This window comes from Capra hircus, chromosome 18, assembly GCF_001704415.2.
Source record: "Capra hircus breed San Clemente chromosome 18, ASM170441v1, whole genome shotgun sequence".
In the NCBI taxonomy this organism is placed as follows: domain Eukaryota; kingdom Metazoa; phylum Chordata; class Mammalia; order Artiodactyla; family Bovidae; genus Capra; species Capra hircus.
Genome location: NC_030825.1, coordinates 67,147,540 through 67,175,526, shown reverse-complemented (window position 1 = coordinate 67,175,526; position 27,987 = coordinate 67,147,540). Strand labels below are relative to the sequence as shown.

The following is a 27,987-nucleotide window of genomic DNA, read 5'->3' as shown; positions in this document are numbered from 1 at the left end:
AATCTTTGTTGTGACGAGACAAGACAAGGAATCGAGGAACATACACTCGCTGACAGTCCCAAAGGAAATCAACCCTGAATATTTACTGAAAGGACTGATGCTGAAGTTGAAGCTCCAATACTTTGGCCACCTGATGCAAAGAGCGAACTCACTGGAAAGGACTCAGATGCCCGGAAAGATTGAAGGCAGGAGGAGAAGGGGATGACAGAGGATGAGATGGTTGAATGACATCACCGACTGGATGGACATGAGTTTGCACAAGCTCTAGGAGACAGTGAAGGACAGGGAAGCCTGGCATGCTACAGTCCATGGGGTCATAAAGAGTCACAACTTAGCCACTGAACAACAACAAAGAACACTTATGATTCCCTAGGGCCCATCCAAACAATCCAGGACTATCTCCTTATCTAGTCAGCTGATTAGTAACCTTAATTATAGCTGCTATGTACTATGAACTATTAGAATTCTCAGTTAATGCCCCCAAATCCTGTCGAATGAGGCCAGTCCAGGGCAGCTTTGGCAGTTCCACTCCTGTTTAGGTTGCAGTGGCAACAGCTGTCAAGACACAGGACATAGGTGAGCCCCTGGCCTCACAGGTCGAGGTGGGCACAGCAAGGGGCCTGTGAAGCCAGTGAAGCATGATCAGTGATAAAAACCAGGGGCGAGAGGTTGGACAGAAGAGATCCAGGGAGTTGGGCAGGCCACTGTTGAAGGACTCAGATTCTTAACAAGGACAATGAGGCCATGAGACTGGGATTTTAATCAGCTTCCTTGGGGCCTGGGCCACGGAATGCTCCCTTCCCTCCTTTGAACACAGCCGCTCAGTAGCTGCCTAAGGCAGGAGGCAGGGCCTCTGACCTTATTCTCAAACTGGAGCTGAGAAGTCAGCCCCTTCCACTCTGGACTCCGAACCTGCTGCACAAAGCATGGGGTCCACTGTGGTCTAGGCATCCCCTCCCTCTTCCTTCAGCCCACATAAGTAGAGCCTAAGGCCCGGCCGGTCAACATCCAGTGGGCCTGGCTGTCAGGTCCTAGAGGGTCCAGGATGTTTCTCTGCCCGGAAAGTTCTTCCCACAGATTCTGGGCTCTAAAGTGCCTCTTTGGATTCTGACTGCTCACCACCTCCCAGCTAGACGCAAAACCCGTCTCATCGCCTCTACCGCCTGCATTCTCTGAGCGTTGGCGCGGAGTGCGGCCTGCTGAAAGCACTCTGAACATTCCCTCCTCACACCCCTCCCTGGGGCAGGTGCGCCTCCTGTAGGGGTATCGAGTCCGGGTGCCTCACCGTCTCCCTGGGCCAGGACAAGGTGGTGCCCGTCTGTTCCCACATTCCACTCGCATCCCCCAGACCCACATAGGTGGAGGCCTGGGGTGTCCTCATCTACATGAGGGGTTTTGACCTGCCGGGACCCGCCCCGGGCTTGGGAGTCCACCGCCCTCCCGCTCTCAACCCGCCTCACCCCGCCTCACCCCACCTCACCTTCTCCCGCCCGACAGCACATGCGAGGGGCGTGGCCTATAGATTGACAACGCAGGCCCCGCCCCCGCCCCGTAGCTGGGGCGAAACTGCGCAGTTACCCGGGCCCCCTGCGACTTTGGCCGGAAGTGCGACCTGGCGGCGGCGACTAGTCTCCATGGAAACGCCGGAAACGTGCTCTGACCGAGTGGTTCGCCGCGTCGCGGCAGCTGCGGACTTCGGTTCCGCCGGCGTCGTGGCCCGGAAGTGCGGCCTCGGAGGTGGTGAGCTGGAGGCGGCCACCGCCCGGCCTGGTGCCTGAGGAGGAGCCGGAGGTGGGGTCAGGCGAGCATCCCCCTGCCGCAGGGCCGGCGGGGAGGCCGGGGCGTGCCAGGGGAGGGGCGCCCGCGCTGGGCTTGGCGCGCTCGTCGCAGACGTGAGGGGGCGCTGCAGGACGGGGGCATGTCGCGGGCCGGGGCGCGGAGGCGGGAACCTGGGTCGGCCAGGGCCGGGGCGGGCGCAGCCGGAGCCGATCGGAGACCGGGTTGCTGGGGTCGGGGGGGCGCGAAGCATGGCGCAGGAAACTCAAGAGGGTGCTCGGAGCAGAGGGCACGGCATGGGTCAAGGGGCGACGGCGAGGATGCCTGGGAGCCGCGGCTCAAGGTGGGCCTTTGTTCCGAGGCTCCGCTGCACCTGCAGAGATCGGAGCCTGCCGGGGCGCGGGGCGGAAAAGGAAGGGCCAGCCCCAACGGACTGGGGCGCGGGCTTTTGCCCGCGTCGCCCGGGCACAGGCTGGAAGTCCTTTAGGTGCGGACGAATAAACCCAGTGCAGGGTGCTTGCGGCAGAGGTAACGGCACGTGTAGACTTGGCCTGCGTAAGGAATTGCCACGGAGATCCCAGAGCTAAGGAGGGTCCCGATCTGTTCTTAATAGATCTCAACAGGCTCCCTCTGGCTGTCGGGTGGGGAATAGACCGGGAGGTGGGGGAACCTGGTGGAGGTGTGCAAAGTGGTCTGAGGGGTCAGATACGGGCATGAACGGCCCCCAGCAAAGGAAAGTCGATTTGGACGTAAGGAGCTAGAGGGGATGAGTCTGAGACCCCAGCAGGCTCCGAGGATTTCGAGGATTTCGAGGATTTCTGGTGCAGAGTGGGCCCGTCTCAGGGTTTCTCATACGTTTGATGAAGGGAAAACTGAGGCCCAGCAAGCATGCTGCCTGTTTGACGGTGAAGTAGCTGAGCTTCTCAGATTCCCAGAGATCCCTGAGAATCCCTTCCCCTTTTCGGTGCCTGAGGGTGGGCAGTGCTGGGATTTCCAGGCTATCGTTGGACAAGAAGTATGCATATTGCTCAGCCATGCTGAACCCGATGTCTCTGCTACTCCACCTGCATCCAACCAATCACACAGCTCTGGGCAGTCCACAGGCCCCTCTCGGTGCCACACCCACACCCTGGGTCTCATGGGTGCCCCAAAGGTCACATCAAGATTCCAGGAAGCACAGGCTGCAAGACATGTCTCCCACTAGACGTGCTTGCCTCAGCCAGAGGCCATGTATTTTCCTCCCTTCCGGCAGCACCTGCCAGGCTTCCCAGGTGGCGCCAGTGGTAAAGAACCTGCCTGCCAATGCAGGAGACATAAGAGACCCGGGTTTCATCCCTGGGCTGGGAAGATCCCCTGGAGGAGGACATGGCAACCCACTCCAGTATTCTTGCCTGGAGAATCTTCCCATGGATAGAGGAGCCTGGTGGGCTGCAGTCCATGGGGTCGCAGAGTCAGACACGACTGAATCCACTTAGTGCACACTCAGGACACCTGCCAAGCTAATGCCCAACCTCCTCTCAACTCTTTGTGACTATGAGCACCCTTAGACCCAGAGGCCATTCATGCCAGCCCCACCCCATCGAAGACCTGCACATACACTCGATATAACCAGGTTCTGAGGCAGCAGACCTCTGGGTGTGGGTCTGCAAGCATCTCGGATGCTCCAAGGTTGAGGGCCTGCCAAGAGGAGATGGAAAAGAAGTCCCTAGTGGTGGGAGTCTTAGCTGGCAGGGTGGGGAAGGGTGTTCTATATAGGGGCTCCTGCCCTCTTCTCCACCCTATTGGAGGAGAAGGTGGGGGAGGCCATGGATGGGAGTTAGTGGAAGAGGGAGTCAGAAGGGCAAAATAGGGCAGGTGGGCCCTGGGTCTTCCCACTCTGGCAGTAAGCACGCCCGGGAGGACCGAAAAGCTTTGGTGTCCCCAGCCCTCTCCCAGTGGTGCGCTGGAGGCTGGGGTTGGGGGGGGGGGTGGGGCGGTGTCCTGCTGGGTCGGGAGCCAGGAGTTGGAGGGGCCGGGGCACTGGAGAGGGCTGGAACTCCTGATGCCTGGGGGTGTGCGGCCCCCGGCCCGCTGAAGGGATGGCTGACCCCCTCCACACAGCCCTGTCCGGTGCAGATCCAGGGGAGGTCCCCCAGCTCACACCGCCCGTCCCGCGCAGATGGCGGCGGCAGCGGCGGAGGCGGTGCACCACATCCACCTGCAGAACTTCTCGCGGTCCCTGCTCGAGACCCTCAACGGGCAGCGACTGGGCGGGCACTTCTGTGACGTGACGGTCCGCATCCGAGAGGCCTCGCTGCGTGCCCACCGCTGCGTGCTGGCCGCCGGCTCGCCCTTCTTCCAGGACAAGCTGCTGCTCGGCCACTCGGAGATCCGCGTGCCGCCGGTGGTGCCCGCGCAGACGGTGCGCCAGCTCGTCGAGTTCCTCTACAGCGGCTCGCTGGTGGTGGCGCAGGGCGAGGCGCTGCAGGTGCTCACCGCCGCGTCGGTGCTGCGCATCCAGACGGTCATAGACGAGTGCACGCAGATCATCGCCCGCGCCCGCGCGCCCGCGCCGGGCGCCCCCGCGCCCCCGCTCGCGCCCGTGCCGCCGCCGCTGGCGCCCGCGCAGCTGCGCCACCGCTTGCGGCACCTGCTGGCGGCGCGGCCCCCGGGCCCCCCCGGCGCCGCGCACCCGCGCAAGCAGCGCCAGCCGGCGCGCCTGCAGCTGCCCGCGCCCCCCGCGCCCGCCAAGGCGGAGGGCGCGGCCTCCGAGCCCGCGCTGACCGCGGACGACGGCGTGGACGACGACGACGACGAGGCCGACGACGAGACCGACGGCGAGGACGGAGGCCCCGGGGAGATCCAGGCGCCCCCCGCCTTCCCCGACTGCGCCGCGGGCTTCCTGCCCGCCGCGGCGGACGGCACGCGGGAGGAGCCATCCGTGCCCGCCGGCCTCTCGGATTACAGCGGGCCCGGCAGGGACTTCCTCCGGGGAACCTCGGCCGCCGAGGACGTGTTCCCCGACGGCTACGTCTCCGCCTGGCAAGAGGGCGATCAGGCCGCCCCCGAAGGTTGTCCGGCCGAGACCCCTGCCCCTCCCGATTGCGTCCTGTCGGGGCCCCGCCCACCTGGCGTGAAGACCCCCGGGCCGCCCGTGGCGCTTTTCCCCTTCCACCTGGGGGCCCCCGGGCCGCCGGCGCAACCCCCTCCCGCGCCCTCGGGGCCGGCCCCCGCGCCCCCGCCCGCCTTCTACCCAGCGCTGCAGCCGGATGCAGCGCCCAGCGCGCCACTAGGAGAGGCCCCGGCCCCAGCGGCCGCGCCCCCCGCGGCCCCCTCGACCACTCCCGCGCGCGCCCCGGGTGCCGAGCCGCCCGCCTACGAGTGCAGCCACTGCCACAAGACGTTCAGCTCTCGAAAAAACTACACCAAGCACATGTTCATCCACTCGGGTGAGCCGGGGTGGGTCTCTGGGCCCCTCGATTTGGAGCTAGGCCTTTCGTGAACTGTCGATGACCCAAGGGTCATCACAGCCTGGTTCCCCTCTCGGATTCGGGTGATGGGGCGGCCTGCTCTGTAACCTCGGGGGCTCTGTGCAGGCCAGCAGGGAGGGGCACGTATACCTGGGTCTTTCCCAGTGTGAGGCCGCTGGGCCTGAACGGCGGCCAGTGACCAGAGTTCAGAAGGCTCTCTGGGCGCGGCAGGGATGGAGGAGGGGCAGCCCGGCCCTGGGCCCGACACCAGGAAGTTTGAGCGGGGAGGTCTCGTCCCTGGAGGTGGGGGTAGACCTGAGTGGTCAGCCTCGATGGGCAATGATGTCCCAGACCTACGGGCTTCCCTGCTAGGAGCTACCTGTTGGAGTCGTGAGTCACTGACAGGTAATGATCCTGGTGTCACCGTTAGGATCTGGAAGAGGGGCGTCCCTGCCGGGGGCGGGGGGGGGGGATTCCGGGTTTAATGACACGTCTGAGTGCGGAGGGGAGTCGTGGTCCGGCACAGCGCCCCGAAGCCCATTCCCAGCTGACCTGAGCTCGCTTCCCGCCCTGTCGCCCGCAGGGGAGAAGCCCCACCAGTGCGCCGTGTGCTGGAGATCCTTCTCGCTGCGCGACTACCTGCTCAAGCACATGGTCACGCACACTGGCGTGCGCGCCTTCCAGTGCGCCGTCTGCGCCAAGCGCTTCACGCAGAAAAGCTCGTTGAACGTGCACATGCGCACCCACCGGCCGGAGCGCGCGCCCTGCCCCGCCTGCGGCAAGGTCTTCTCGCACCGCGCGCTGCTGGAGCGCCACCTGGCCGCGCACCCTGCGCCCTGATGCGGGCCTGGGGCCTGGCCGCGCCCCGTGGGGTTGGCCTCGCCGCTCCGCTGGCTGCCGCGTCCACAGCCGATATCACACCTGTCGCGTCCTCTTGGCCGCTTTCCCGCCGCCGGCCCGCGCTGTCCCCGAGCACAGGCCCTGCTCCTGCCCACCCTGTTCCCCAGCCCCGCCTGCTTCGTTCCTCCCCTCCTGCGTACTCGGCCCTCCGGTGGCGGCCGGCTGGGGGTGGTCAGGGACTCCACCGCCTCCGAGAACAGGATAATCTCCAGGCTGACCTAGGGCTCGGCCAGGGCGCCGGGCCCAGGACTCATGGCTCCGACTCGGGAGTGAGGCGGGGGCTGCTCCTCTGACCCTGTGCCAGGCTACGAGGTCCCCAGCGCCCCGACCCGAGCCACCCCTCCCTCATCTGGCGCCTAGGGCATCGCCACGGACTGAGGCCCGGCCTTGGGAGCCCTGCTCTGTAATAAAGGACTGTGGGCCGTGGGGTCCAAACCCAGAAGCATATGCCGCGGCCCATGTGTGCCTCACCGTCTGTGACCGCCGTGGGTGTTGGGGTGCAGTGCGCCTGGGTAGCGTCCCGCTGGGCAGCGCTCCCTTGGGCTGCGCACGGCAGGATGGGCCACTTTGCCGTCTCGTGCCTCTGTTCTCTTTTAGGAGACGCCTGGCTCCCTAGAACCCTCGCTCTTGTGGGAGGGGGCAGCCCTCTCTGACAAGGGCCTGGAAGCCACAACCCACCCCACCCCTCCTCACCCCCACCCCTCCACCCCTCCCCCGCCCAAGATGCAGATTTCGAGGCCCCTCCTCTGAGATCTTCCGGGCAGATTCTCTGGCCTTCAGGCTTCCCCTCCCGCTTCCTGATGGCCTTGATGGTTGAACTACTCACTCTGGGGGGCAGGGGATTTTGGGGGCCAGGCTACTACTAGGCAGGGGCCTGAGCTCCAGAATTACTGTCCTGGCCTGCAGGGTCCCTAGCCGGGCTGGGCTGGGGGCAGCACAGACACCAGCGGCCAGCGTCTCGGGCTGCCTACCGGCGTTGCTGAAGATACAAGCCAGGGTCAGCTCGAGGCTCCTCTTTGCAGGCCTCCTTCACAACGCTGGCGCAAGGCCTGGACACCACCTGCAAAGTATCCGGAGCCGGGGGCAGGGGTGTGTGCGTGGGGTGTGGCCTGCAGGCCCGCGTTGAGATCCTAGGCCCGAGGCTCGTTTCCACGCTCCCCTGCTGAGGCTTTCGCGCCAAACCCACATTCCAGGCAACGTTCAGCCTCCTGACCCCTGAGCCTGGTCCCCATTGATGCCAGGGGTACAGCAGAGTCGGAGCAGGGCACCTGGATAGGGGGGTCAGGACCGGGTTTGAACTCAGGCGCTGCGACGTTCAGAGCTCACTGCGCACCTGCTGTGTCCCTGGCCCCCACCCAGCTCCAGCGGAGGCACAGGCCTGCTAGTGCCGGAGCTGCCTTGCTATCCTGCCTGGCTGGAAGTTCAGAGGACTGTTTCCCAAGAGACTGGCACCCAGTGGCAGGAACGGGGGCAGAGGGGCCGGTGACACGCAGAAGAGAAGGCAGAGCCAAACAAACACCTGGGGTTGGGAAGGCGGGAGGGCAGAGTCCTGGGGCCCACACCGCGGCCAACAGTCCATGAGTCACCACACAGGGGCGGGTCGCGGGTGGAGGTGGGCACTCCTGGACATTCCCGGAGTTAGGAGCAAGTGCCATGGGGCTCTGGAGGCGACTGGCCTTCTCGTTGTTGCTGCTGCTGTTGCTGCGGGGCCTGGGGCAGTCGCCATGGGCGGCGGCAGCAGCCCTGGCCGTGCGCTGGCTCCTGGGCGACCCCGCCTGCGGCGCACTGCTGAGCCTGGCCGTGCTGGCAGGGCCCTGGCTGGGCCCCTGGACACCGCACTGGCTGAGCCTGGCGGCTGCGGCCCTGCTACTAACCCTGCTACCCGCACGGCCGCCGCCCGAGCTCCTCTGGCTGCCGGCCGACCTGGCCTACACCTTCCTGATGCTCCGCCTGGGCCTCCGCACCTGGGTACGCTTGCGGCGCCGGCCGCCGGACACCTTCGTGGACACCTTTGAGCGGCACGCACGGGCGCAGCCGGACCGCACAATCCTGGTGTGCACCGGACCGGGGGGCCGCGCGGTCACTTTCCGGGAGCTGGACGCCAGTGCCTGCCAGGCGGCCTGGGCCCTGAAGGCCGAGCTGGCCGGCACCGCGGGCCTGTGCACCCGGGAGCCCACCGCCCTGCTGGTGCTGCCCTCGCAGACGCTCCCCGCCCTGAGCCTGTGGCTGGGGCTAGCCAAGCTGGGCTGCCCGGTGGTCTGGATCAACCCTCACGGCCGCGGGCCACCCCTGGTGCATGCGGTGCTGAGCTCCGGGGCCCGCGTGCTGGTGGTGGACCCAGGTGAGAACCCCTGGACAAGGGAGTTGGAGGGGCTGGGCAGCAGGCGGGAGAGGGCGGCAGAGGACTGCTGTCCAGGGGGTCCCAGTGGCGGCTGGCTCTTAGCCCACAGCCTGCTGGCTCTTAGGACCCAAACCCAGTTGCTGGACAGAAATGCTGAAGGTACCAGAGTTCTGTTATTTTTTTTCACCATGGCTATTTGCGGGCGTTTCGCACCCCAATACCCATTACAGGTAAGGCAGGTGTGCTTCACGGACGCAGAGGGGGCCTCGGCACATTTCGCCCCTCCCACCGCAGGGGCTTCCCCCCACCACCACCCTGAAGCCTCCTCTGACCCCTCTCGCAGAGCTTCGGGCAAACCTGGAGGAGGTCCTGCCCAAGCTGCAGGCGGAGAAGGTGCACTGCCTCTACCTGGGCCAAAGCTCCCCCACGCCCGGGGTGGGGGCCCTGGGCGCCGCCCTGGCTGCGGCCCCCTCAGACCCCGTGCCCGCTGACCTGCGGGCGGACATCAAGTTGCGAAGCCCAGCCCTGTTCATCTATACCTCGGGGACCACTGGTGAGCATGCCCGACGTCCAGGCCCAACCTCTGAACTCTCCTGCTGACCTGACCTCAAGCCTGATTTGTGCCCTCAAACTTGGCCTCTGAAACCCTCCTTGCCCCTGGATTGTGACCCCTGGCCCCAACGTTGACAGCCAGTGTTATTTGAATGGTCGGTGCCAGAACCTTGCCTCTGGCCAGTAAACAGCTGCTGAAACCATGACCTTTGGAATTCATCCGCTGAACGCAGATGAAAACCCACCCACGCTGGCCATCTTTCCAGAGCCTCAAACCCCTGAGCTTGCGGGCCTGCCCTACCCCCCCTCCCCTCTTCTCCCCAGGGCTCCCCAAGCCTGCCATCCTCACCTACGAGCGGGTGCTGCAGGTAGCAGGGATGCTGACTCTGTGTGGGGTCACAGCCGATGACGTGATCTACACGGTCCTGCCTTTGTACCACACCATGGGGCTTGTCCTTGGAGTCCTCAGTTGCCTGGACCTTGGTAAGCCTTTCTTTCTTTGAGGTCTCCACTCAATCCACAGGACTCCCAGCCTGGATGTCAGGGTGACAAGCCCCATAGGTTACCCAGAACCCCAGGTTCCCATCTTTGACAAGGGACAGCAAAGCCCAGGGCCACCTGGACAGAGGGACAGACACCCAGGGAGTCCTTCGTGGCTGTGCTGTGGGCAGGAAGAGAGCGGTGCTGCTGTGGGTGTCAGGCATTCCTGGCAGTCAGTGTCCCAGGTGGAGCCAGTGAGGCAACCGGCAGCAAGCCTTCCTTCCGGCTGTCTCCCTAGACACCTGGCCACGAATTCAGTGAACAGACCGCCTGGTCAGTTTTGTTGCCATTGTTGTCATTTCTGAAATTTTAACATGGAATATGTTGAAATATCAGAATTCCTGAAGTTTTCTACAGGAACCCTCGGGTTCTCACCACCCAGCTGCAGTTTCTAGCAGCATTTTGCTCTTCTGTATTTTGATTATCACCTCCCCTTTACTCTCACTTTTTACTCTCATTATTTCTTCAAAAATCTTAAAATCGTGGGCCATTTCAAACATACGGGCAAGCAGAGGAGATAGTTTGATGAAGTCTCTGAAATCCTCACCCAGCCTCAACAATTGTTAACATGTTGCCAATTTTATTTAATAGGAACTCCCTTCTTTCTGGATTATTTTGGAGCAGATTCTAGATACTATCTTTCTCTTTGTAAATATTGCAGTATGTATCTCTAATATGTAAGAACTTAAACACCTGTGACCACTGCGATTATCACACCTGCCTGCAAAGTTAACAGTAACTCTTGGATACTCTCTGGCGCTCACCTCATGTTAAGAATTTCCCAGGAGCTCCCTGGTGGTCCAGTGTCGAAGACTGTGCTCCCACTGCAGGGGCCACAGGTTCGATATCTGCGCAGGAAGCTAGAGCCCATATGCTGCAACTAGGACCAGGGCAGCCAAATAAGTGATTACGTATATTTTTTAAAAATTAGCACAATTATCTTTTTGCAGTTCAAGTGTTCTTTGTTCTTGCTTGCGTGGTCTCTGTTCCTCTCCCTCCCACATTCCTGTTAAAACTAGACAGTCTTTCTAGAGATGTTTTCACTTATTTTTAAAACAGTTTTTGTTTCTTTGGCCGCACCAGGTCTTAGTCGGGGCATGCAGGACCTAGTTCCCTGACCAAGGATCAAACCGGGGCGCCTGCATCGGGAGCATACAGTCTTAGCCACGAGACCACGAGGAAAGTCCCTGTTTTATTTTTACTTTTCTTGTTTGTTTGTTTTTTTGGCTCTTTTCAAGAGACTCACTTTTTAAAAAATTTTAACTGAAGGATAATTGCTTTACCATATTGTGTTTGTCTCGGCCATACATCAACGCGAATCAGCCCTGGCCTACATGTGTCCCCTCCCTCCTGAACCTCCCTCCCACCTCCCACCCCATCCCACTCCAGGTTGTCATAGTGTCTTCATTTATTTTAAAACAATCTTTATTCATTTATCTGGCTGCAGTGGGTCTGAGTTGTGTCCTGCAGGGCCTTTGATGTGGTGCCTGGACTCAGTTGCTCTGTGGCAGGTGGGATCCCCAGCCACGGATCAAACTTGTGTCTGCTGCATCGCAGAGTGCACTCTTAGCCACTGGGCCACCCGAGGGGAATCCCCGCGATGTTTTCAGATTCAGTTTAATTATTCTTGGGAAGAACTTTGGTGCAGTGCATATGCTTCCCAATTTGTCACAGCAGAGACTTCTTACAACTGGGATCCCATCTTAGGTGAAGAATTGGGACGTTTTCATTGGAAAAATCCTTATCAACCTCCCCCCTGGTCTTAGCAGCTCTTGAAGCCCTTTCCAGAATCCAGGCATTTCACTTGGGGTTGCCAACAGAGCTGTTGCTTTCAAGGACCCAGCATCCGTTTTCACAGAGAGGACATTATACTTCACCTCCATCAAGATGCAGCTTCGAAGAAGACACACACCTGCTCCCTTCCCAAGCACAGGAGCAGGCATCCCTCTGGGCGCAGGGCTGATGCCATTAGCTTGTGGGGTTTTCTGAGGATTAGGGCTGAGGTGGGGAGAGTGCCATCCTCAGGGCCAGCTGCAGAGGGAGTCAGAAAAAGAGGGAGCACTTTCCTGGGGTGACTGTGCGTGCTAAGCCACTCCAGTCGTGTCCGACTCTTTGCGACCCCATGGACTGTAGCCCGCCAGGCTCCTCTGTCCACGGGATTCTCCAGGCAAGAACACTGGAGTGGGTGGCCATGCCTTTCTCCATGGAGTGACTGTGGTGGCCCCGAAGATGTACTGATCCACACGTCCATCCTTCAAAACATCCATATATCCATCCAGCAATGCAGCCCCCATCACCCATCCATCCTTCTGCCCACTATCCATTTGCCCAGCTAGACAGGCATTGCTAAGACATTTATCACAGTCACGAAGGACTCCTGCTCACAGCCCTCATTAGCAGGGCTCGCTTTGTACCAGGCACCGAGCTTCCCACACATTCTGAAGACAGGATGTGGACTCAGGTCGGGCTGTGCTCTTCTCGTGGAGACAGTCCTGGCTGGGCCAGTGACACAGAGATGTGCGTGATGCCATCCTGGGCTTCATGGACCACAGCCAGGTGGTCAGAGCAGCTTCTCACAGCAGCTCAGAGGCCTGACCTGAAACCCCTTCCTCTCCTCCCTTCCAGGGGTGACCTGTGTCCTGGCCCCCAAGTTCTCTGCCTCTGGCTTCTGGGACGACTGTCGGCAGCATGGTGTGACTGTGATCCAGTACGTGGGCGAGATCCTGCGGTACCTGTGCAACACACCCCAGGTGAGATGCACAGAGTGCCCCCGAGTCACCCCAGTGAAGGTCTCAGGGAGATTCGGGCCAGGACTCACACAGTGGCCCTCGGGACAGGGGGTCCCACACAAGGTTTCCCATCACAGCTGCTTTGAGGATCAGCTGTGCTATCTTGTGGTGGTGGTGGGGGGGGGGTGACTTCACCTCTCTCAGCCTCAGTGTCCTCTTTGGGGAAACAGAATAACACCTCACAGGGGTGCAGTGAGAGTCAAACACGTAAAGTACCCAGAGCAGGCTGCGGCTCGGGGTAAAGTCACTAGTCCTGAGCAGGCCTCATCCTATGGATCAAGGACACGCGGACCCCAGGTGATTCTCTCAAGGAGTGTGTGTTCCACCTCTTGGCGACCCCGTGGACTGTAGCCCACCAGGCTCCTCTGTCCATGGAATTCCCAGGCAAGAATAGTGGAGTGGGTGGCCATTTCCTTCTCCCAACCCAGAGGTCAAACCGTGGTCTCCTGCATTGCAGGCGACTCTTTACCATCTGAGCCACCAGGGGGAGCCCTAGCGTCCCCCCCCCCCCCCCCAAATGAAATCTCCAGGTAACCACTCAGGAAGAGGTTCCTGGTAACTAACCCAAGTAAGGCCCCCGGGGAACTCCTCAAGATGAAGCTTCAAGTCAGTCCCCCAGGTTACCTTCAGGTAAAGGCTCCCCAAGTAACTCCTCCTGCTAAGGCCTCCAGTAAACCTCCCCAGGTAGAAGCTTCAGATAACCACCCCTGGGTAAGACCCCAGAGGTCTCTTTTAGGTCAGACCCTATAGAAGGCCTCTGGCCACCCCTACATATTCCTCCAGGTAAGGTTCCCAGGTATCCTCCGCAGGTAAGCCCTGCAAGTAACTCTCTCCAGGTATAGGCTCCAGGTAACTACTCTAAAGCTAAGAACTCAGATCCTCTCGATATAGGCCCCCATCACCTCCCGGAATAGCTCTCCTCGGTAAGGGCTACTGGGCGCACCCAAGGGCAGCCCCCCTCACCCTTCTCGGGGTGTCCCTGCAGCGGCCAGAGGACTGGACACACAAAGTCCGCCTGGCGATTGGCAGTGGGCTCCGGGCAGAAGTGTGGGAGACCTTCCAGCGGCGCTTCGGCCCCATTCGGATCTGGGAAATGTACGGCTCCACCGAGGGCAACGTCGGCTTCATCAACTACCCAGGGCGCTGTGGGGCCCAGGGCAAGACCAGCTGCTTCCTCCGAGTGAGTTGCTGGGAATGACGGGGCCCTGAGTGGGGCCGAGCCCACCGGACCCCTGCTGATGCCTCCCACCGTCTACCCAGATGCTGTCCCCCTTTGAGTTGGTGCAGTACAGCCTGGAGACAGAGGAGCCTCTGAGGGACAGTCAGGGCCTCTGCATCCCTGCGAGGCCAGGTACGGGGCTGGGGAACCTCCCCGGGTGTGCAAAGAGGGGAGAGCCACGGGCTTCTCTGTGGCTGGAACATGCCACCCGAAGCCTCAAGGTGGCTGATGCCCAGTGGTGGCGCCTGCAGTCCTCAGCCCGGCCCTGTGTCCCTGGTCTGTCTGCCCACAGTCTGGGGCCTCCCTCTCAACTGGTCGGCTCTGCCCAGCTCCTCTGCTTCAACCTCTGGCTCTGCTGCGTCTCTGGGTGTCCATCTGAGGTGTTTGCTTGCGCTTTCTATGGAAGTCCCATCCTCCCAGGGATCAAGCTCCGGCCCTGAACCTTCTCGAGGGTCTTCTCTCCTGGGGCCTGGCAAGGTCACAGCGGAATCTCCCTTCCCATCACCATCTGTGTCTCTCCCTTGCCCATCCTCATTGGCCTTTTCCTCTTCTGAGGGGACTCTCTGATACCACCCTCATTTCCTGTCTCTGTCTCTGGATCCGTTTCTGGGTCTTTCTCTTCTCTGGTAGAGTCCGGGCCGCGGCCTGGGGGGCGCTCCTGACGCGCTCGGCCACGGCTAGTGCCCGACTCCCGCTCCTACCCCAGGGGAGGCAGGACTCCTGCTGACCCAGGTGTTGCGTCACCAACCTTTCCTGGGCTACCGCGGGCCCCGGGAGCTGTCAGAAAAGAAGCTGGTGAAGAACGTGCGGCGCCCGAACGACCTTTACTACAACACCGGGGACGTGCTGGCCATGGACCACGAAGGCTTCCTCTACTTCCACGACCGCCTTGGGGACACCTTCCGGTACCGCGGGGCTCCTCAGGCCTGGACGAGCGGACTCGGGGAGGAGCGGGGGCTTGGGGAAGGGGGCAGGGCCTCTCCCCCGGGGTGGGGGGCGGCCCTAAAGGCCAGGAGGCGGGGTTAGGGCCCCTCCTGCCCATGGGCGGGGCTTATGGACCCGGAGGGGCGGGGCTTGCTGAAGGAGGCGGGGCCTCTCCTACGGGGGGCAGGCCTAATGACCAGGAGGCGGGGCTTACAAATTCCAGAGGGGGCGAGGCCTTGGGGAGGAGGCGGGGCCTACTCTTTCTGGGGGCGGGACTTATAGCCAGGAGGCGGGGCCTATCCTTTCCAGGGCTGGGCCGCTTGTTCATATTCAGGACGCCACAGGCCGGGGCCTAGGGGCCAGGAGGTGGCGCTTGGTCAGGGGTGGAACCTCCTTTCCCGCGCCCTGATCCCAGGCACCCGCTCCAACCCCACAGGTGGAAGGGTGAGAATGTGTCCACGCGGGAGGTGGAGGGCGTGCTCTCAGTCGTGGACTTCCTGCAGGAGGTGAACGTGTACGGTGTGCCTGTCCCAGGTGCGGAGGAGTGCACAGCCCTGGGGGAGGGACAGGGGCTTGTTCCAGCTGCGAGGACCCAGGAGAGGGCAGCTGTGGTGCTGAGGTTGCATGTATTCCCCAGGGTGTGAGGGCAAGGTGGGCATGGCCGCCGTGCAGCTCGTGCCCGGCCAGGCCTTCGACGGGCAGAGGCTGTACCAGCACGTGCGCACTTCGCTCCCGGCCTACGCCGCTCCCCATTTCATTCGTATCCAGGTGAGCTTGGGTGGCCGGAGGGGTGGGTGGGAGGCCCGGCAAGGCGGTTGCAGTCGAGGTTACAGTCTCTCCCCCCGCAGGACGCCTTGGAGATCACAGGCACGTTCAAACTGGTGAAGTCCCGGTTGGTGCGAGAGGGCTTCAACGTGAGCGTCGTCGCTGATCCTCTGTTCGTGCTGGACAGCCAGGCCCGAGCCTTCCGGCCCTTGACTCCAGATATATACCGGGCAGTGTGTGAGGGAGCCTGGAGACTCTGACCTCCCAGCAGCTCACAGGACATCCGAAGGCACTCCACCCAACGCTGGCCCCCGCCTCCGCTTGTCCCCTCACCCACTCCCCAGACCCAACGAGCCTGGCCTTATCCCCAGCTTCACAGGCTGGGGTGACCCTGGCCCGCACCAGAGCGAGAATAAACCCAGATGTGTACACTGATGTCTGTGTGGATGGGGAATGAGCCAGAAGTGCGGGATCCCCGCCGAGGGGCACCCCTACCTGGACAAGGCCAGGGGAATGGCCGGAGTCAGCGGCCCGCTGCAGCCACTCCAGGGGAAGACAACACGCCGAGTCTGCCTGTGGCCTCTGTCGGGGCTGGACCGGGCTGCAGACGAGGACGTGGTCTGGAGAGTGTGGGGAGAAGCGCCGTGAGGGGCGGTCTGACAAGGGCCAGAGGCAAGGCTTCTGGAGAATGGAGGCCATGGTGTCTTGGGGCTGGAAGTGCCCTTGGGGGCACTGCGGGAGCTGCAGGCCGGCTGACGTCAGCAAGAGCAGCTGTGCTAGTAACGGCCCTGCTGTGGTCAGCTGCTCCTGCCATGTCTCGTGTTGGACTCTGCTCTCCAGGCGTCCCTGGGCTCCTGTGCCAAACAACCCCTGCCAGCTGATACGTCCACTTCTCGGGCACATGCCATGCTGCAAGTGGGGTTAAGCTGTGGCCACCCCCCAGTGAGGCCCGGTTCAACGGGCCCTGGCCGATGAGGCTCTCACTCCATTTCCTCTTGACAGAAGAGGCTAGCACCCACTCCGTCAACAGAAAAGCGTGTGCTGGGAGCCTGGAGAGCCACGTGGCAGGGGTGGGTGTGCTGGACAGGAGCCTGGGTCTGTGGGTCCCCGAGCCTGCAGCATGGATTGACAGCTGTCCACTTCCAGGCTGGGTGGCCTGGGCAATGCCTAGAACCACTTGCCTCTTAAGCACTGGTTTCCTTCATTGTAAAATGGGTCTGAGGAGTGTGTCTACCTCAACAGATGTTTGTGGATATTAAAAAAATTAAAAGGTGGAGGGCTCCCCTGGTGGCTCAGTGGTAAGGAATGCACCTGCCAATGCACGGTTCAGTCCCTGGCTGGCGACCTAAGACCCCACACCGTGTGCCTCGGGGGCAACGCGCATGCCATGACTGTTGGGCCCCGGCGCCTGGACTGGAGAGACACTCACACACCGTAACAAAGACCCAGCGCAAAACAGGGAAAAGTCATCTCAAGGTTACATGCGGAGTTAGCGTAAGGTCAGTCATCACAGTCATCTTATACCTGAGAAAAAGACATATGTCCACACCAACTCGTGCACATCAATGCTCATAGCTGCATTATTCCCAGTCCCCAAACCTGCAAACAATCCAGTGCCCAGACAACTTAGGAATGGACAAACCAGATGTGCTAAATGCGTAAATGGCGTATTATTTAGCAGCAGCAAAAAAAAAAAAAAAAAAAGCAGCTCTGATGGATCCACAGAGACAGAAAAGAGACCGGTGACTGCCAGGGGCAGGGGGAGGAGGACATGGGGGACTGCCAACAGCGGTGCATGCTTTGGGTAATGAGGAAAAGTTCTAAACCTGTGATGACTGAGGCACAGCCCTGTGAATACACTAAAAACCACTGCACTGCATACCTGCAAGGAGTGAGCCGCACGGCATAGGGCTGTCTCCATAAAGCTGAGACGTCTCGACACTGCAATTCAACGTTTTACAACGTGTGCATTGGTTTTTTTTAGAATATTAAGCCTTTACCTACCTTGCTGGCTGTTTGTAGTGTCTCCTCAAAGTCGTGACCCAGGCCAGCATCCCGCTCTCCTGCCCGGCTCTCCCCAGCCTTGCTCAGTAGCTTTGGGGTGCAGTACCCTACCTGCCTCTGGTGCATCTTCATCAAGTGCCATGGTGCCCGTGGCGGGCAGCCTGCTCCTGGGCCCAGCGTTGTAACCATCTCCTGCTCAACCAGCCCTAGAGCTATCAAGATGGCTGAACACACAACATGTGGAGGTGAGCACCTCCCACCACGCAGGGTCACGTGCCCCCGGGACCAGGGGGAGGCAGGCTTTGTAGTCAGGAGAGGCTGGGGGGGCCTCTGACTCCTGCTGAGGGTGTGACTGGCTTATTGGGGTGACTGCCAGCTTTGGGGGGGAATGTCACTCGAGGGGAGCTGTTTGACTCGGAGCTCTTACCAGAACAGCATGGGGAGCAGGGGAAGAGGATTTGCTAACTGCCCTTTGAGACTCTCCTGGTTTCTGGTGTTACGGAGGCACCAGAATCAGGCCTTACTTTTAGCCTCCCTCCTACACCCGCTGGTGCAGATGTCAGATGACCCGCGTCCGATTGCGGCTCGGCCAACCACTGGGTCGCCTCCAGCAGGCTTAACTCGGGAGCAAAGTCAGAGGAAGGAGACGGGGCTGGAGGGAGGCCCAGCTGAGGATGGAGGCTCTCGGCGGCCTCGAGGACCAGATGAGACGGGGTGGGAAGCGAGCAGCTGGGAGCGGGCGGGAAAACGCCGCCGCCGCCCACGGTCTCGGCCCAGCGGCAGCCCAGGAGATGCTGGGGTGCGGGGTGCCCGGGAGGCTGGCCGAGGAGGATCGGCTCAGTTACAACGGCAAGAGGCAGGGTGACCGTGCTGCGGAGCTGGCTGGGGCAAGCGGTCTAAAGCCGATGGAAGACAGTGACGGATGTGACCCCGTGGTGCGCGAGGCCGCGCCAACAGGGCGACGCGCACACCCAAGCACGTGGGTGGGGCGGAGCCTGCCTGCGGTCCGCAGAGACACAGAGTTCGTGGGCTCTGCCCGCAGATGGAAAAGGAGGGTTGGAAAAGCGAGTCCACGACATTCTGGGGCCTCTGCCGCTGGGAGCCTTTCCTTTCGGAGGGAAGGCGGGTGGGGCCCATGTGTCCGGAAGACGCTGATGAGTCCGTGGAGAATTAAAAAACCCCTTACCCCACCAACTGACCCTGAGATAGGGGGACTGTTCGAGATGATGCAGGTGGGCCCACCCTCTAAGGATAGCGAGGTTCCTTAGAGGTGGAAAAGGAGAGCAGAGAGCGTCGGGCGAGCCCCCTCGAGCACTGAGTGGCCACTGCCAGCCTAGGTTTGGGGAAGGGCGGTGAGCGCGACACACAGGCCGCCTCTAGGGTGGAAAAGTGTAGCGATGGTTCTCCCAGAGACCAGAGAAGGAAAGCAGGCCTGCGGGACCTATGCCTGCCTCCTGGCCTCAGAACTGTAATCTGTTTTGTTTCTTAAAACAAGAAGAAAAAGAAAATAACAAGAACAGAAATCCGAGGCTCGAGAAAACTCGCCACTCCCACTCTGCGGGAGTCTGTTTTGAGGAAACACGCAGGTTGCTCCCAGAGGGTCTGCTCAGGTGTGTCCTCATGGCACCGGGAGCCGCGAGGGAGGCGGACAAGGAACCGTCAGGGCCTGGTGGAACCCCAGGAAGTGGAATCTCCACCTAGGCATCATGACACGTCCCATTTTTAGCAGCGCAGGGAGGTGGGCAGGAAGGGCGCGGCTCAGAACACCGCGCAGGGGCCTCTCCCACTGTAAAACCCCACCCCGTGTGAACACGAGAAAAACAGCGGCATCAGTGACCGTTTTCGTGACCTTCTTTGTCCTCTGGTATATTTCAGACTTTTCTAAGTGAACAGAAACTACTTTCAAATAAGGAAAATCTCCCAAGAATGCTGCCCATCCACCCCCACCCGCCCCTCACCATCTGTGTGTGACTGGGCCCTGCCCTGGCACCTTCCTCTGTGACCCCAGCACAGACCTCACCTCTGGCTGCCAGCCAGACTGTTATAATGAGGAAGAACCTTTGAATTCTGTCACCTGAGTCAGTCACTAGAGGAATGCTGTTTCTAAGCTTAAACTATACATAATAGCCCAACTCTGGGAGCCCTGACTCACAGGTAGTGAGCATTTAAGCTAGAATTCCTTCATTTAGCTCACAGGAGACCTCCTGAGCACACCTACCTGTGAATGTCTACAGGGAGGAGGAAATGAACACATCCCCTCTGAACCAGGAAATGTTTCGCCTGACTCTATCCCCTTTCAGTGTAAGAGCAGCCTGGATTTTAACACAGACGAGACGTTTCTTTGGGGCACAAGCCTCCTATCATCTCAGTTTGCTGGCTTTTTGAATACAGGCGCGACTCCTTGCCCTAACCACTTAGGCTCTCAGTTCATCGGCCTGTCATGCAGTGAACGATATAAGCCTGGATGCGGTTAACGAGATCACCGGTGCTCAGTTCCACCTTCAGCCTGGCCGTGCTTCCCCAGGCCTGAGTATGGTCAACAGCTCAAAGGTCCCAGAAGGCTGGGCATGGAGGAGGTGGGTCCCTGGGGTGAAGGCTTCTCCCTCCCAGTTTCAGGCTGCAGTAAGCCCCCCATCCCCATCCAGGTGTCCTCCACCTTGCCCAGTAACAATGGTTACTGCAGCACTCAACACCCTCCTGCAACCCCTGCATGTGCCTGAGTCTGCAGGGGGCTCAATCCTTGGGCGCATCTGTTTCCCTGAATTCACCTCCCACAAAATGCTTGTTTTAGAGCAGAATGGAGCCCCGAAGTGCACCGAGTTAACAGCCCCCAAGACGTCCACGTCCTAACACCTGGAGCCGTGAATGTCACCTCACACGCAAAGGGCTTGTGCAGATGAGAGCAGGAGGGTGGGTGGACGGGGAAGCTGTGTGGTCCTGAGACGAGGCTCACCACGGTTACTGGGGACTCTGGACGCAGCCCCGAGGGCCTGACAAGGAGGCAGTGTGGGACCGCACCATCCACGGCGAGCGCTGCCGATGGAGTGAAGGGTCACAAACCCAGGGGCGCAGTGGCCTCTACAAGCTAGAAAAACTCTTGCAGTGGATTCCCCCTTAGAGACTTCAGGAGGAACCAGTCCTGCTGACACCGTGACTGGGCCCAGGGAGACGCAATCCAGAGTCCCAAGAGGACACACGTGTTGTCTCAAGCCATCGCAGCAGTAGCAAAGTGCCACAGGGTGCTGGCCAAGACCTGAACGACTGCCCACGACCCAAACAGGCCGCCGGGGTGACCCACTGCGCAGGCCGTGGGGACACAGCCCTGAGCCGCCGGCCTACAGGCCTAAGTGACATCTGTTCTCAGAGCCCATCCTTGTCCAGAAATCCTTGGAGAGACGTTCCCTTCACGTCCACTCAGGCAGGGACAACAAAGCCAGCAGCGGGGTGTGCGGCCAAGGAGTAGGTGGGCTGGACGCTGGCCCGGCTCGGGGGTCAGGAGCTCGGCAGCTCTAGGGGCTGGGCGGGAGGGCAGGTGCTCTGATCCAACCAGCAGAGACTAGACACCAGGATTCTTCTGCAGAAATGTCTCCAGTTTAAAACTGGAATCTGTTAAAACGCACAGTGGCTAAACTTCAGCTTTGCAGCTGGCTGCAGACAGAAGCGGGCCATGCTCTCCTGGGCTTCCTGGCCCGTCCACACTCAGACCTCGGGCCCAGCTTCTGCAGGAGGAGTGGGAGAGGCCTGGTCACCAAGCCAAGTGGTCCCAGAGGTCGGGGGAGCCTGCACTAGGTCACCGGTGGGAGCTTGCAAGTCCCCTGGCGGCACTGGGCTGGCGGAGGCCTGGAGCCCAGGCCTCTCAGAAAGCTGGGGTGGGGGAGGCAGGAGACGGGGAGCATTGGCTCCGGGGGGAGACTGAGGGGGGCCGGGGGATCCCCTGGGACTCTGACCTGCTCCAGGGTCCTGGGCGGCCTCCAGGTCTCCAGGCCGCATCGGCGCAGGGATGGGGAGGCCGCCCTTCCTGCATTCAAGGGGCCTCGGGCCGGTGGCTCTTGCGGTGGATAACCAGCTGGGACTTCCAGTCGAAGCTGTGGCCGCAGTCGGCGCAGAGGTGGCGCCGCTGGCTGGAGTGGCCCTTGCGATGGATAACCAGCTGCGACTTCCAGCTGAAGCTGTGGCCGCACTCCTCACAGGCGTAGCCGCGTGGGCCCGGGAGCGCGCGCGGGGGCGGGCCGGCCGGCGGCTTCTCTGTGCACGGGCCGCCGGCATGCGCACGGCGGTGGATGACGAACACCGACTTCCAGTCGAAGGCCCCGCCACACTGAGTGCACGTGTAGGGCTTGCTCCTCGGCGGTGGCGGTGGCGGCGGGGCCTCAGGGCCGCCGGGCCGACCCTCGCTCTCATCTCCTGGGGAGCAGAGTAGGCCAAGTCACCTGGGGACGCAGCACTGTCCAGCCGGGGCCGCCTGGGCGCCCCGCCCGCCCCCATCCTCCACCCCCGCCCCTGCCCCACCCGCACCTGCACCCCTACCCCCACCAAGGGACCTCGAGAGGTCACTCACCTGGGCGGAGGCTTCTCCGACCCTCAGATCCGGATCCGGAGCTCAGTGCCTCCGGCTGCAACTCGGTGCGCGACTCAGGCAGGGGGTGCGTCAACCCTGCTTGAGGTAGGGGGCCCATCAGGTGAGGGGTTTGCACGAATAAGGGGAGGGGGGGCCCTTGGGAAGCGCTGGGAGGCAAGGTGCGCCCAAGGGCCCAGAGGAGGAGAGGGGGCCTCACCCAGGGACACCACCGTGCCGTACTTCTCCAGCATCGCATCCCAGTTCAGCTCCTTCTGGGACGGCTCCAGGAGCCCCCACTCCTGCAGGGACACAACCCATCACCCACAGAACTGTCGACCCCGCACCCACCAGGCCGATCCTGGCCAGAGCCTTGCTGGTCCCCTGAGGGGTGGCAGGTTACCTGAGCCTCACCTGCTGAGATGGGAACCACTGAGTGCCGCAGATGCAGGCCTGGGAAGGGAGCTGCCTCTTGGCTCACCAGTCACCCTCAGCTGCCCCACCCCAGGTTCTGGCCGAACAGCAGGAAGCTGAGAACCCCTGGATGGCCCTGGGACTGCGTGTGCTGCATGGAGCCAAAGGCCAGGGAATGGTGGGGACCCCAACCACCTCTCCCCTGCCTCTGGTTTCAAGGGTAACAGAGATCCTCAGGGAAAGTGCCCAGGGCCTCAGCAAACTTGCAGGGAGGCTGGAGAGCCAGAGGGCAGGCACGGCCTCGCACCTCCAGACAAGGCCGGGCCGGCTGTGGTTGATGCAACTGGGCCTTCAGGCTGCGGCTGGGTCCTCGCGAGCTTCTCAGTGCGGAAAGGGTTAGGAACAGTGTCACTGGGAAAGGACAAGACCCTGCGGCCTGCACTCAGGACCCAAGCCCTCCAGGCGACAGGGGCTTCCACGCCCAGCTGGCTGCAGCTGAGGGCTGACTGGCCTTGGATGAAGTTCCCGGGCCATTTCCTGGTAAGAGTGTCTCTATTCTGACCTTGGGTGTGCAGGGAGGCCAGACTGCTGGGTGTCACTCAGGCTTTCCTGCCACACTGGGGACCCTGTCCGCTCTGCACATGCCCATGAGGGTTCACCCCGGGTGCCGGCACAGGACTCCTGCCAACCTCCGTCTCACGTCTGTAAGTGCGAAGCCCACCTCTGCCTGTTCCCATCACTCTAAACCAGGTTCCCAGTTCCCTGAGACCAGAATTCTTTCCAAGCACTGTTCTGTCCCCTAAACCCTGCCAGGGGTACCCTGATACCAACTCCACTTCGCGGCAGCAGAGAGGACAAGAAGCACTCGCCAAGGAGCCTGGACAGCCGGCAGGACAGAGAGCAGCCCCTGAGGACACCCTCTTCCCGCAGCGGGGCTGCACTCGCCAACCGGGGGCTGCTCACCTGAAGCCGGGGTGGCTGGAAGGGTGCGGAGGTCGGTTCCTGTTGTTTGACATGCTCCTTGTGGGACTGGGCTGGAGGTAGGGGGCTGGAGGATGCTAGGAAGCCAGGCAGGCAGGGGTCAGGGGCTGTCCCTGCGAGCCAGGGCAGGCAAGGAGCTGGCGTTGGTGCTGTAGCCTGGGCCCTCCTCTGGCAGCAGGAAGGCATGCTCTTTGTGTGCCAGGCACACGGCAGGCAGCCAGCCAGCCCTTCCCTCCAGCCTCCGGGGGACCCAGTCCTTGTGGGGCCCGCCTCCCAGCTGGGGATGCCAGACCCACTCCAGGAGCCCCCAGTCTCCGCACAACCTCTCCTGGACTCCCCCCTCACACTCTCAAGGGGCCCCAGCCCTCGTGCACCCGCACCTCACCTGTCTCCTGCACATAGCCATCAGGCTCCTCCTTCACGCTGCATCTGAGGTGGGCACTGCCCTCCATCTGGGCACCCTTTGGCGCCTCCCCAGAGGCTTCCCTGAGGGGCTCCACTGTCCCTGAGGAGTGGACACCCCCCAGCGACTCCTCTGTCTTCTGTGTGGCTGGGAGCACAGCTTGCTGCAGGACGTGCGCTGTAATCTGCGGGGGGAGGGAGGGTCATTGGGGTGCTAGGTTCACTCTGTCCCTCAGAGAAGCCACCACCACCACACTCACCCAGCCCAGCAGCTGCCCAGGGTCACGCTGTAGGTCTTCGACCAGGACAACGGCCTCCTCAGGGCTGCCTGGCTGCTGGCCCCGCACCCAGGCCTGAATCTCAGGGGGCAGCGCCCCCAGGAACTGCTCCAGCACCAGCAGGTCCAGTATCTCCTCCTTGGAGTGCGCCTCGGGCTGGAGCCACTGGCGGCACAGAAACTGCAGCCGGGCCAGGGCCACCCGGGGACCGGCCACCTCCTGGTAGCAGAAGCCCCGGAAGCGCTGGCGTGCCATCTCGGGATCCTCTGGGGTGGCCTCGGGGTCCAGAGAAGGCAGACTCGGGGGGCCCAGTGGGGATGGCATTGTGAGGGGAATCTTCTTGGAGCAACCTGAAGGAAAGAGGGGTCAGAGTGCCAGCCACAAGGCCACAGCCAAGGTGAGGCAGCTGCGTGCAGACAGCCCCAGCCCAGGGGTGGTGGTGGTGCTGATGTCTAGACAGAGAGGACCCTAGTGTGGGGATGCTCGACGCTGAACTGAGGAAAGTTTCGTGGAAGGAAAGGTCACAAGAGCTGGAACTAAGAGCAGAAGGAAGCCTTGTGAACCACCTGGAGTCGGATGGAGCTTCCAGGGAACAGCTAGATGATGCTGAACGCAAGGCCAGGGGAACTACCCCAGGCTTCCAGGGTCAGGCCGAGAAGCCGAGAGTGGGGGAGCCAGGGTGAGAACAGGCTACCCGTCTCCTCCATCTCCGGGTCACGTTGATTCAACAGAGGCACCCCGAGAAGCTGACCTGCGCCACGGCCGAAGCAGGGGCCGACGTGGGCCCCGAGACGCCGCGCTCACCGACACCGGGCAGCTGTGCGAGACTCACACCGTGTGGACCATACTTGTGAAAGGCGGAAGCCAGGCAAACCAGAGCCTAGGGCTGTATGGGGCGCTCCGCGGGCAGCCGCGTCCCGGCCCTGAGGGTCCGCAGGGAGACGCGTCCACACGGGGGGGGCCTCTCCGACAGGCTGGACCGGGCCCTACCCCCAAAGCTAGACTTCCACAGACGGAGGGGAGACGGGGGTCCTCCGCAAGGAAGGGACAGCGCCACAGACGGAGGAGGGGCCCAGATGAAGGCTCGGGGGCAGGGCGCCCCGCGCGCGTCGGGTCGCGGCGGGAGGGGCCCGCGCGCATCGGGCGGCGGCGGGAAGGGCTCGTGCGCCTAGCCCGCCGGCGCTCACCCCGCCATCCCGAGCCACTGAGGTGACCCCCCCCCACATGGGCCAGCCCCTCGAGCGTTGCCCCGGCGACGCGGCCCTGGCCAATCACGCGTCTGCTCTGAGGCCCCGCCCCTCCCGCTGCCCCATCAGCCTGCCCTTCGCGCGTTGCCTCGGCGACGCCGCCCTGGCCAATCACACGTCTGCTCCGAGGCCCCGCCCCCTCCCGTCGGACTACGTTTCCCATGAGCCTCAGCACGCGAGCAGAGGAGCGGCCTCGGAGCAGGTGCTGTTTCTCGGAGGCCTCGAAAGACTGAGGGGCGCCCCGTTCCTCCGAGTGGCATCTGCGGCGCCGCGGGCTTCGGGGGGCTCCCGCCCTGTCCCAGCCGCCGCTCTCCCTTTGCACCCACTCCCGAAGACTCACCAACTGCAGAGATGGACGGGACCTCCGGACGTTGCGCATGAGCACAGCAGGCCGGCACCTATTGGCCGAGAGGTGAGGCGGGGCGGGGCGTGACCTCTCGGCCAATCAGGCTGGCGCTCCGCCCGGGTGCTCTCCCTGCAACTTCCTTCTGGGCGCCGGCGGTCGCCCTGGTTACCGCGGGAGCACAGCGGCCCGCCTCCCGCTGTTTCCAAGGCGACCGCCGGAGCGTGGCCCTGCCCTCCCCGGAGGCCGGAAGTTTCCCAGAGGGGTCCCAGGAGGAAGCAGGGGCCTACCGGGAAGGCTAGCCTAACCCATGGGCGTTCTCCGCCTTCCCCAGGAATTTCTCCAGCGAGGATGGCACTGGGGTCCGTCATTCGACTACCACTGAGCGCCCTGCGGGTGTGCGGGGACAGCAGGCACTCATCTGCTGATGAGGAAACTGTCCCGTAATCTATATCCTCAGACTCTCAGACGTGCCTTCAGCTAGATCAGTCCTGCAAAGAAAGGTCTCTTCCACCATCTACCATGTGGGGAGACCTGGAACTCTAACAGCCTATTCGGGAGCTTTCCCTCAGTCGTGTTTGTTTTGGGTCTACCCTTCCAGAGGGCTGCTGGTTTTCAAGCCTTCTGGATTTCTACAGTGTGAGCCTGGTGGGATCACCCTGCACGTCCGCCAGCGCCAACTCAGTATTTGGCTTTTCCCCAAGTCTGTCTAGCTCCTCGATTCCCACCCACTTCTAGCTTCCGCATGCCATTGCCGCCTCTTTCACGAGCCTGCTTGCGGGTTTGTATCTTATTTACTTACCGGCCACACCACGCAGAATGTGGGATCCTAGTTCCCCAACTAGGGATCGAACCCTGGGCCCCCAGCAATGGAAGCTTGATGCCAGGAGCCAGGTGAGGAAATCCGCCCATGGCAAAGGTCATGAGGAAGGAGGCTTCGGCATACGCAAAGGTGGGATCGAGCCTCAGGAAACCCCCTGTTCCCGAGCATCTACCCCTCAAACCAGAGTCTGCCAACTTTACTGTTTCACACTCTCACCTATACACCTCTGACTTTACGGGGGTGCTGACCCCCCACTACCTCTCTCAGAGAAGGAGTTGACTTACAGCTCCAAGTCAATAAAAATTCCTGGGCGTGACAAGAGTGTTTCAACTTACGAACTCCTCTGAAGGTTATCTAGACTGCCTGTACAGTTTCATCCGGCCACATGTGATTGTTTACAGCCTCCCAATCATGAGAGGCACGAGATGTTTTAGACTTACTAAAGGCAGATTCTTTGGGGAAGTTAGAAATTATTGGTATAGTGGGTTGGTTAGGAATTATATTGGTGAAGGGTTTTTCATTTGTTGTGCCAATAATTGCTAATTCCCTGCCCTGGGTGTGACAAGGGTGTCTCAGGTCAAACCTCTCTGCTGACAGACTAGCTTGTGTGACAACCTCTCAACCATAAACAGCACAGAGAGTTTGGAGTATTTTGAAAGTCTTAGTTAGCATAGGGCTTTTCTCATTGTTGAGTCAATGATTGCCACCAGGCCTCCATATTCTTAGGCACCTGGGAATATATTAATGTATTTGGAATATAGAAAAGGAAATATAGTAGTTTTTGATGTTAGCAATACTAGACTTTTCGAGTTAATGAATTTTCTCTTTTGTTATAGATCACTGTACTTTGTTATAAATCAATCTGTCCTTGCTATGCAAAAATGTAACTTTATCACTATCTTAAGACTAAATAGATCTTAAGGGGAACATTGGTGAAGGGTTTTCATTTGTTGGGCTGATGTTTGCTGCTAAATCTCCATATTCCCTGCCCTTATAATGAATAAAACTAGCATATAGGAGAAATAAGTATTAACCGTTAAGATTAATCATGTTAGCCTTAGGTTAAATAAATTCCTTTCTTAGTTGTAACCCACTACACCCTCACCCTATAGGAATGCTACTTTATCTGGTACCTTCAGAAGGTGGCGCCTGGTTTAGGAAAAAACACCCTTGGAAAAAATAAGTTTTCTGGTTAACTGACCGTTATCAGAAAGAGTCATAAAATGTCAGCAGGCCTCATAGCCAGAAGATGATGTAAAATCCCTAAGACTTTTTTTTATACATTTATGTGAACCACCTGATTTTGATAAAGGTCAGGACTGCTGACTCCCGCGTGACTTTAAAATTTCCATTTGTCTCTGTGTAACAAAAGGTATATAAGCAAACCTAAAAAATAAAGATATCGGATCAGTTTCTGGAAAGACTGGTTCCCCCGTGTCGTTCTTTCTTGCTCCCTGTTTTTCTGGCTGAATTCCCATCTGGAGCGTGGGTGCTCACCATGTCTATTTACTTGCCCCGGCTTTTAAGTTCCACGCGAGAAGGAGCCCAAGGAGGGGCACCTTCTGATATTCAAGTGGCGCCGGTGGCCCAACGTAGATGGTGCAAATTCCCTGTCTTGGAGTTTTATTGGTATCCCACGTAAACCAAGTTATTCAGCCTCTTTTTCTCCACTAATATTTCCTACT

The 27,987-nt window shown here is 60.8% G+C and overlaps 3 protein-coding genes across 11 annotated transcripts; 2 read left to right on the top strand and 1 right to left on the bottom strand.

Moving 5' to 3' along the window:
* On the top strand, positions 1,534-6,572 carry ZBTB45 (zinc finger and BTB domain containing 45). 3 transcript variants are annotated; one of them, XM_018063537.1, is made up of 3 exons: positions 1,534-1,791; positions 3,935-5,204; positions 5,809-6,572. In XM_018063537.1, exons 2-3 carry the CDS (start codon positions 3,935-3,937, stop codon positions 6,063-6,065), a joined length of 1,527 nt encoding a protein of 508 aa, XP_017919026.1. In that variant the 5' UTR covers positions 1,534-1,791; the 3' UTR covers positions 6,066-6,572. The 3 variants fall into 3 exon arrangements, with proteins under 3 accessions (XP_017919026.1, XP_017919024.1, XP_017919025.1); XM_018063535.1 differs by lacking the exon at positions 1,534-1,791 and adding an exon at positions 1,838-2,119; XM_018063536.1 differs by lacking the exon at positions 1,534-1,791 and adding an exon at positions 1,957-2,119 and having other exon boundaries at positions 3,877-5,204.
* SLC27A5 (solute carrier family 27 member 5) lies at positions 6,843-15,690 on the top strand. Of its 2 annotated transcripts, XM_018063528.1 has the most exons (10): positions 6,866-8,466; positions 8,810-9,019; positions 9,343-9,501; positions 12,184-12,308; positions 13,333-13,527; positions 13,608-13,698; positions 14,273-14,471; positions 14,927-15,024; positions 15,128-15,258; positions 15,339-15,690. In XM_018063528.1, the coding sequence occupies exons 1-10, from the start codon at positions 7,779-7,781 to the stop codon at positions 15,513-15,515; spliced, it is 2,073 nt and encodes a 690-aa protein (XP_017919017.1). In that variant the 5' UTR covers positions 6,866-7,778; the 3' UTR covers positions 15,516-15,690. The 2 variants fall into 2 exon arrangements, with proteins under 2 accessions (XP_017919018.1, XP_017919017.1); XM_018063529.1 differs by lacking the exons at positions 14,927-15,024; positions 15,128-15,258; positions 15,339-15,690 and having other exon boundaries at positions 6,843-8,466; positions 13,859-14,366.
* On the bottom strand, positions 17,006-26,589 carry ZNF446 (zinc finger protein 446). Of its 6 annotated transcripts, none has more exons than XR_001919607.1 (7): positions 23,872-25,103; positions 23,595-23,796; positions 23,192-23,322; positions 22,035-22,116; positions 21,818-21,913; positions 21,207-21,663; positions 17,006-20,978 (listed from the first exon to the last, which is right to left on the bottom strand). XR_001919607.1 is itself a non-coding variant. In XM_018063549.1 (7 exons), the coding sequence occupies exons 2-7, from the start codon at positions 24,211-24,213 to the stop codon at positions 21,284-21,286; spliced, it is 1,233 nt and encodes a 410-aa protein (XP_017919038.1). In that variant the 5' UTR covers positions 24,214-24,239; positions 25,477-26,589; the 3' UTR covers positions 17,006-21,283. The 6 variants fall into 6 exon arrangements, 4 of the variants coding, with proteins under 4 accessions (XP_017919038.1, XP_017919037.1, XP_017919036.1 ...); XR_001919608.1 differs by having other exon boundaries at positions 17,006-20,865; XM_018063549.1 differs by adding an exon at positions 25,477-26,589 and having other exon boundaries at positions 17,006-21,663; positions 23,872-24,239.

Excerpts from the sequence above, each read along its gene's own strand:
- ZBTB45 (XM_018063535.1), top strand. The coding sequence starts at position 1,919 with ATGTCGCGGGCCGGGGCGCGGAGGCGGGAACCTGGGTCGGCCAGGGCC. Across the intron at positions 2,120-3,934 it reads CCTGGGAGCCGCGGCTCAAG|ATGGCGGCGGCAGCGGCGGA; the intron begins GTGGGCCTTTGT and ends CGTCCCGCGCAG. Across the intron at positions 5,205-5,808 it reads GCACATGTTCATCCACTCGG|GGGAGAAGCCCCACCAGTGC; the intron begins GTGAGCCGGGGT and ends TGTCGCCCGCAG.
- SLC27A5 (XM_018063528.1), top strand. The coding sequence starts at position 7,779 with ATGGGGCTCTGGAGGCGACTGGCCTTCTCGTTGTTGCTGCTGCTGTTG. Across the intron at positions 9,020-9,342 it reads CTATACCTCGGGGACCACTG|GGCTCCCCAAGCCTGCCATC; the intron begins GTGAGCATGCCC and ends TCTTCTCCCCAG. Across the intron at positions 9,502-12,183 it reads CCTCAGTTGCCTGGACCTTG|GGGTGACCTGTGTCCTGGCC; the intron begins GTAAGCCTTTCT and ends CCTCCCTTCCAG.
- ZNF446 (XM_018063549.1), bottom strand. The coding sequence starts at position 24,213 with ATGCCATCCCCACTGGGCCCCCCGAGTCTGCCTTCTCTGGACCCCGAG. Across the intron at positions 21,914-22,034 it reads CGGCACGGTGGTGTCCCTGG|GGTTGACGCACCCCCTGCCT; the intron begins GTGAGGCCCCCT and ends TACCTCAAGCAG. Across the intron at positions 21,664-21,817 it reads TCGGAGAAGCCTCCGCCCAG|GAGATGAGAGCGAGGGTCGG; the intron begins GTGAGTGACCTC and ends TCTGCTCCCCAG.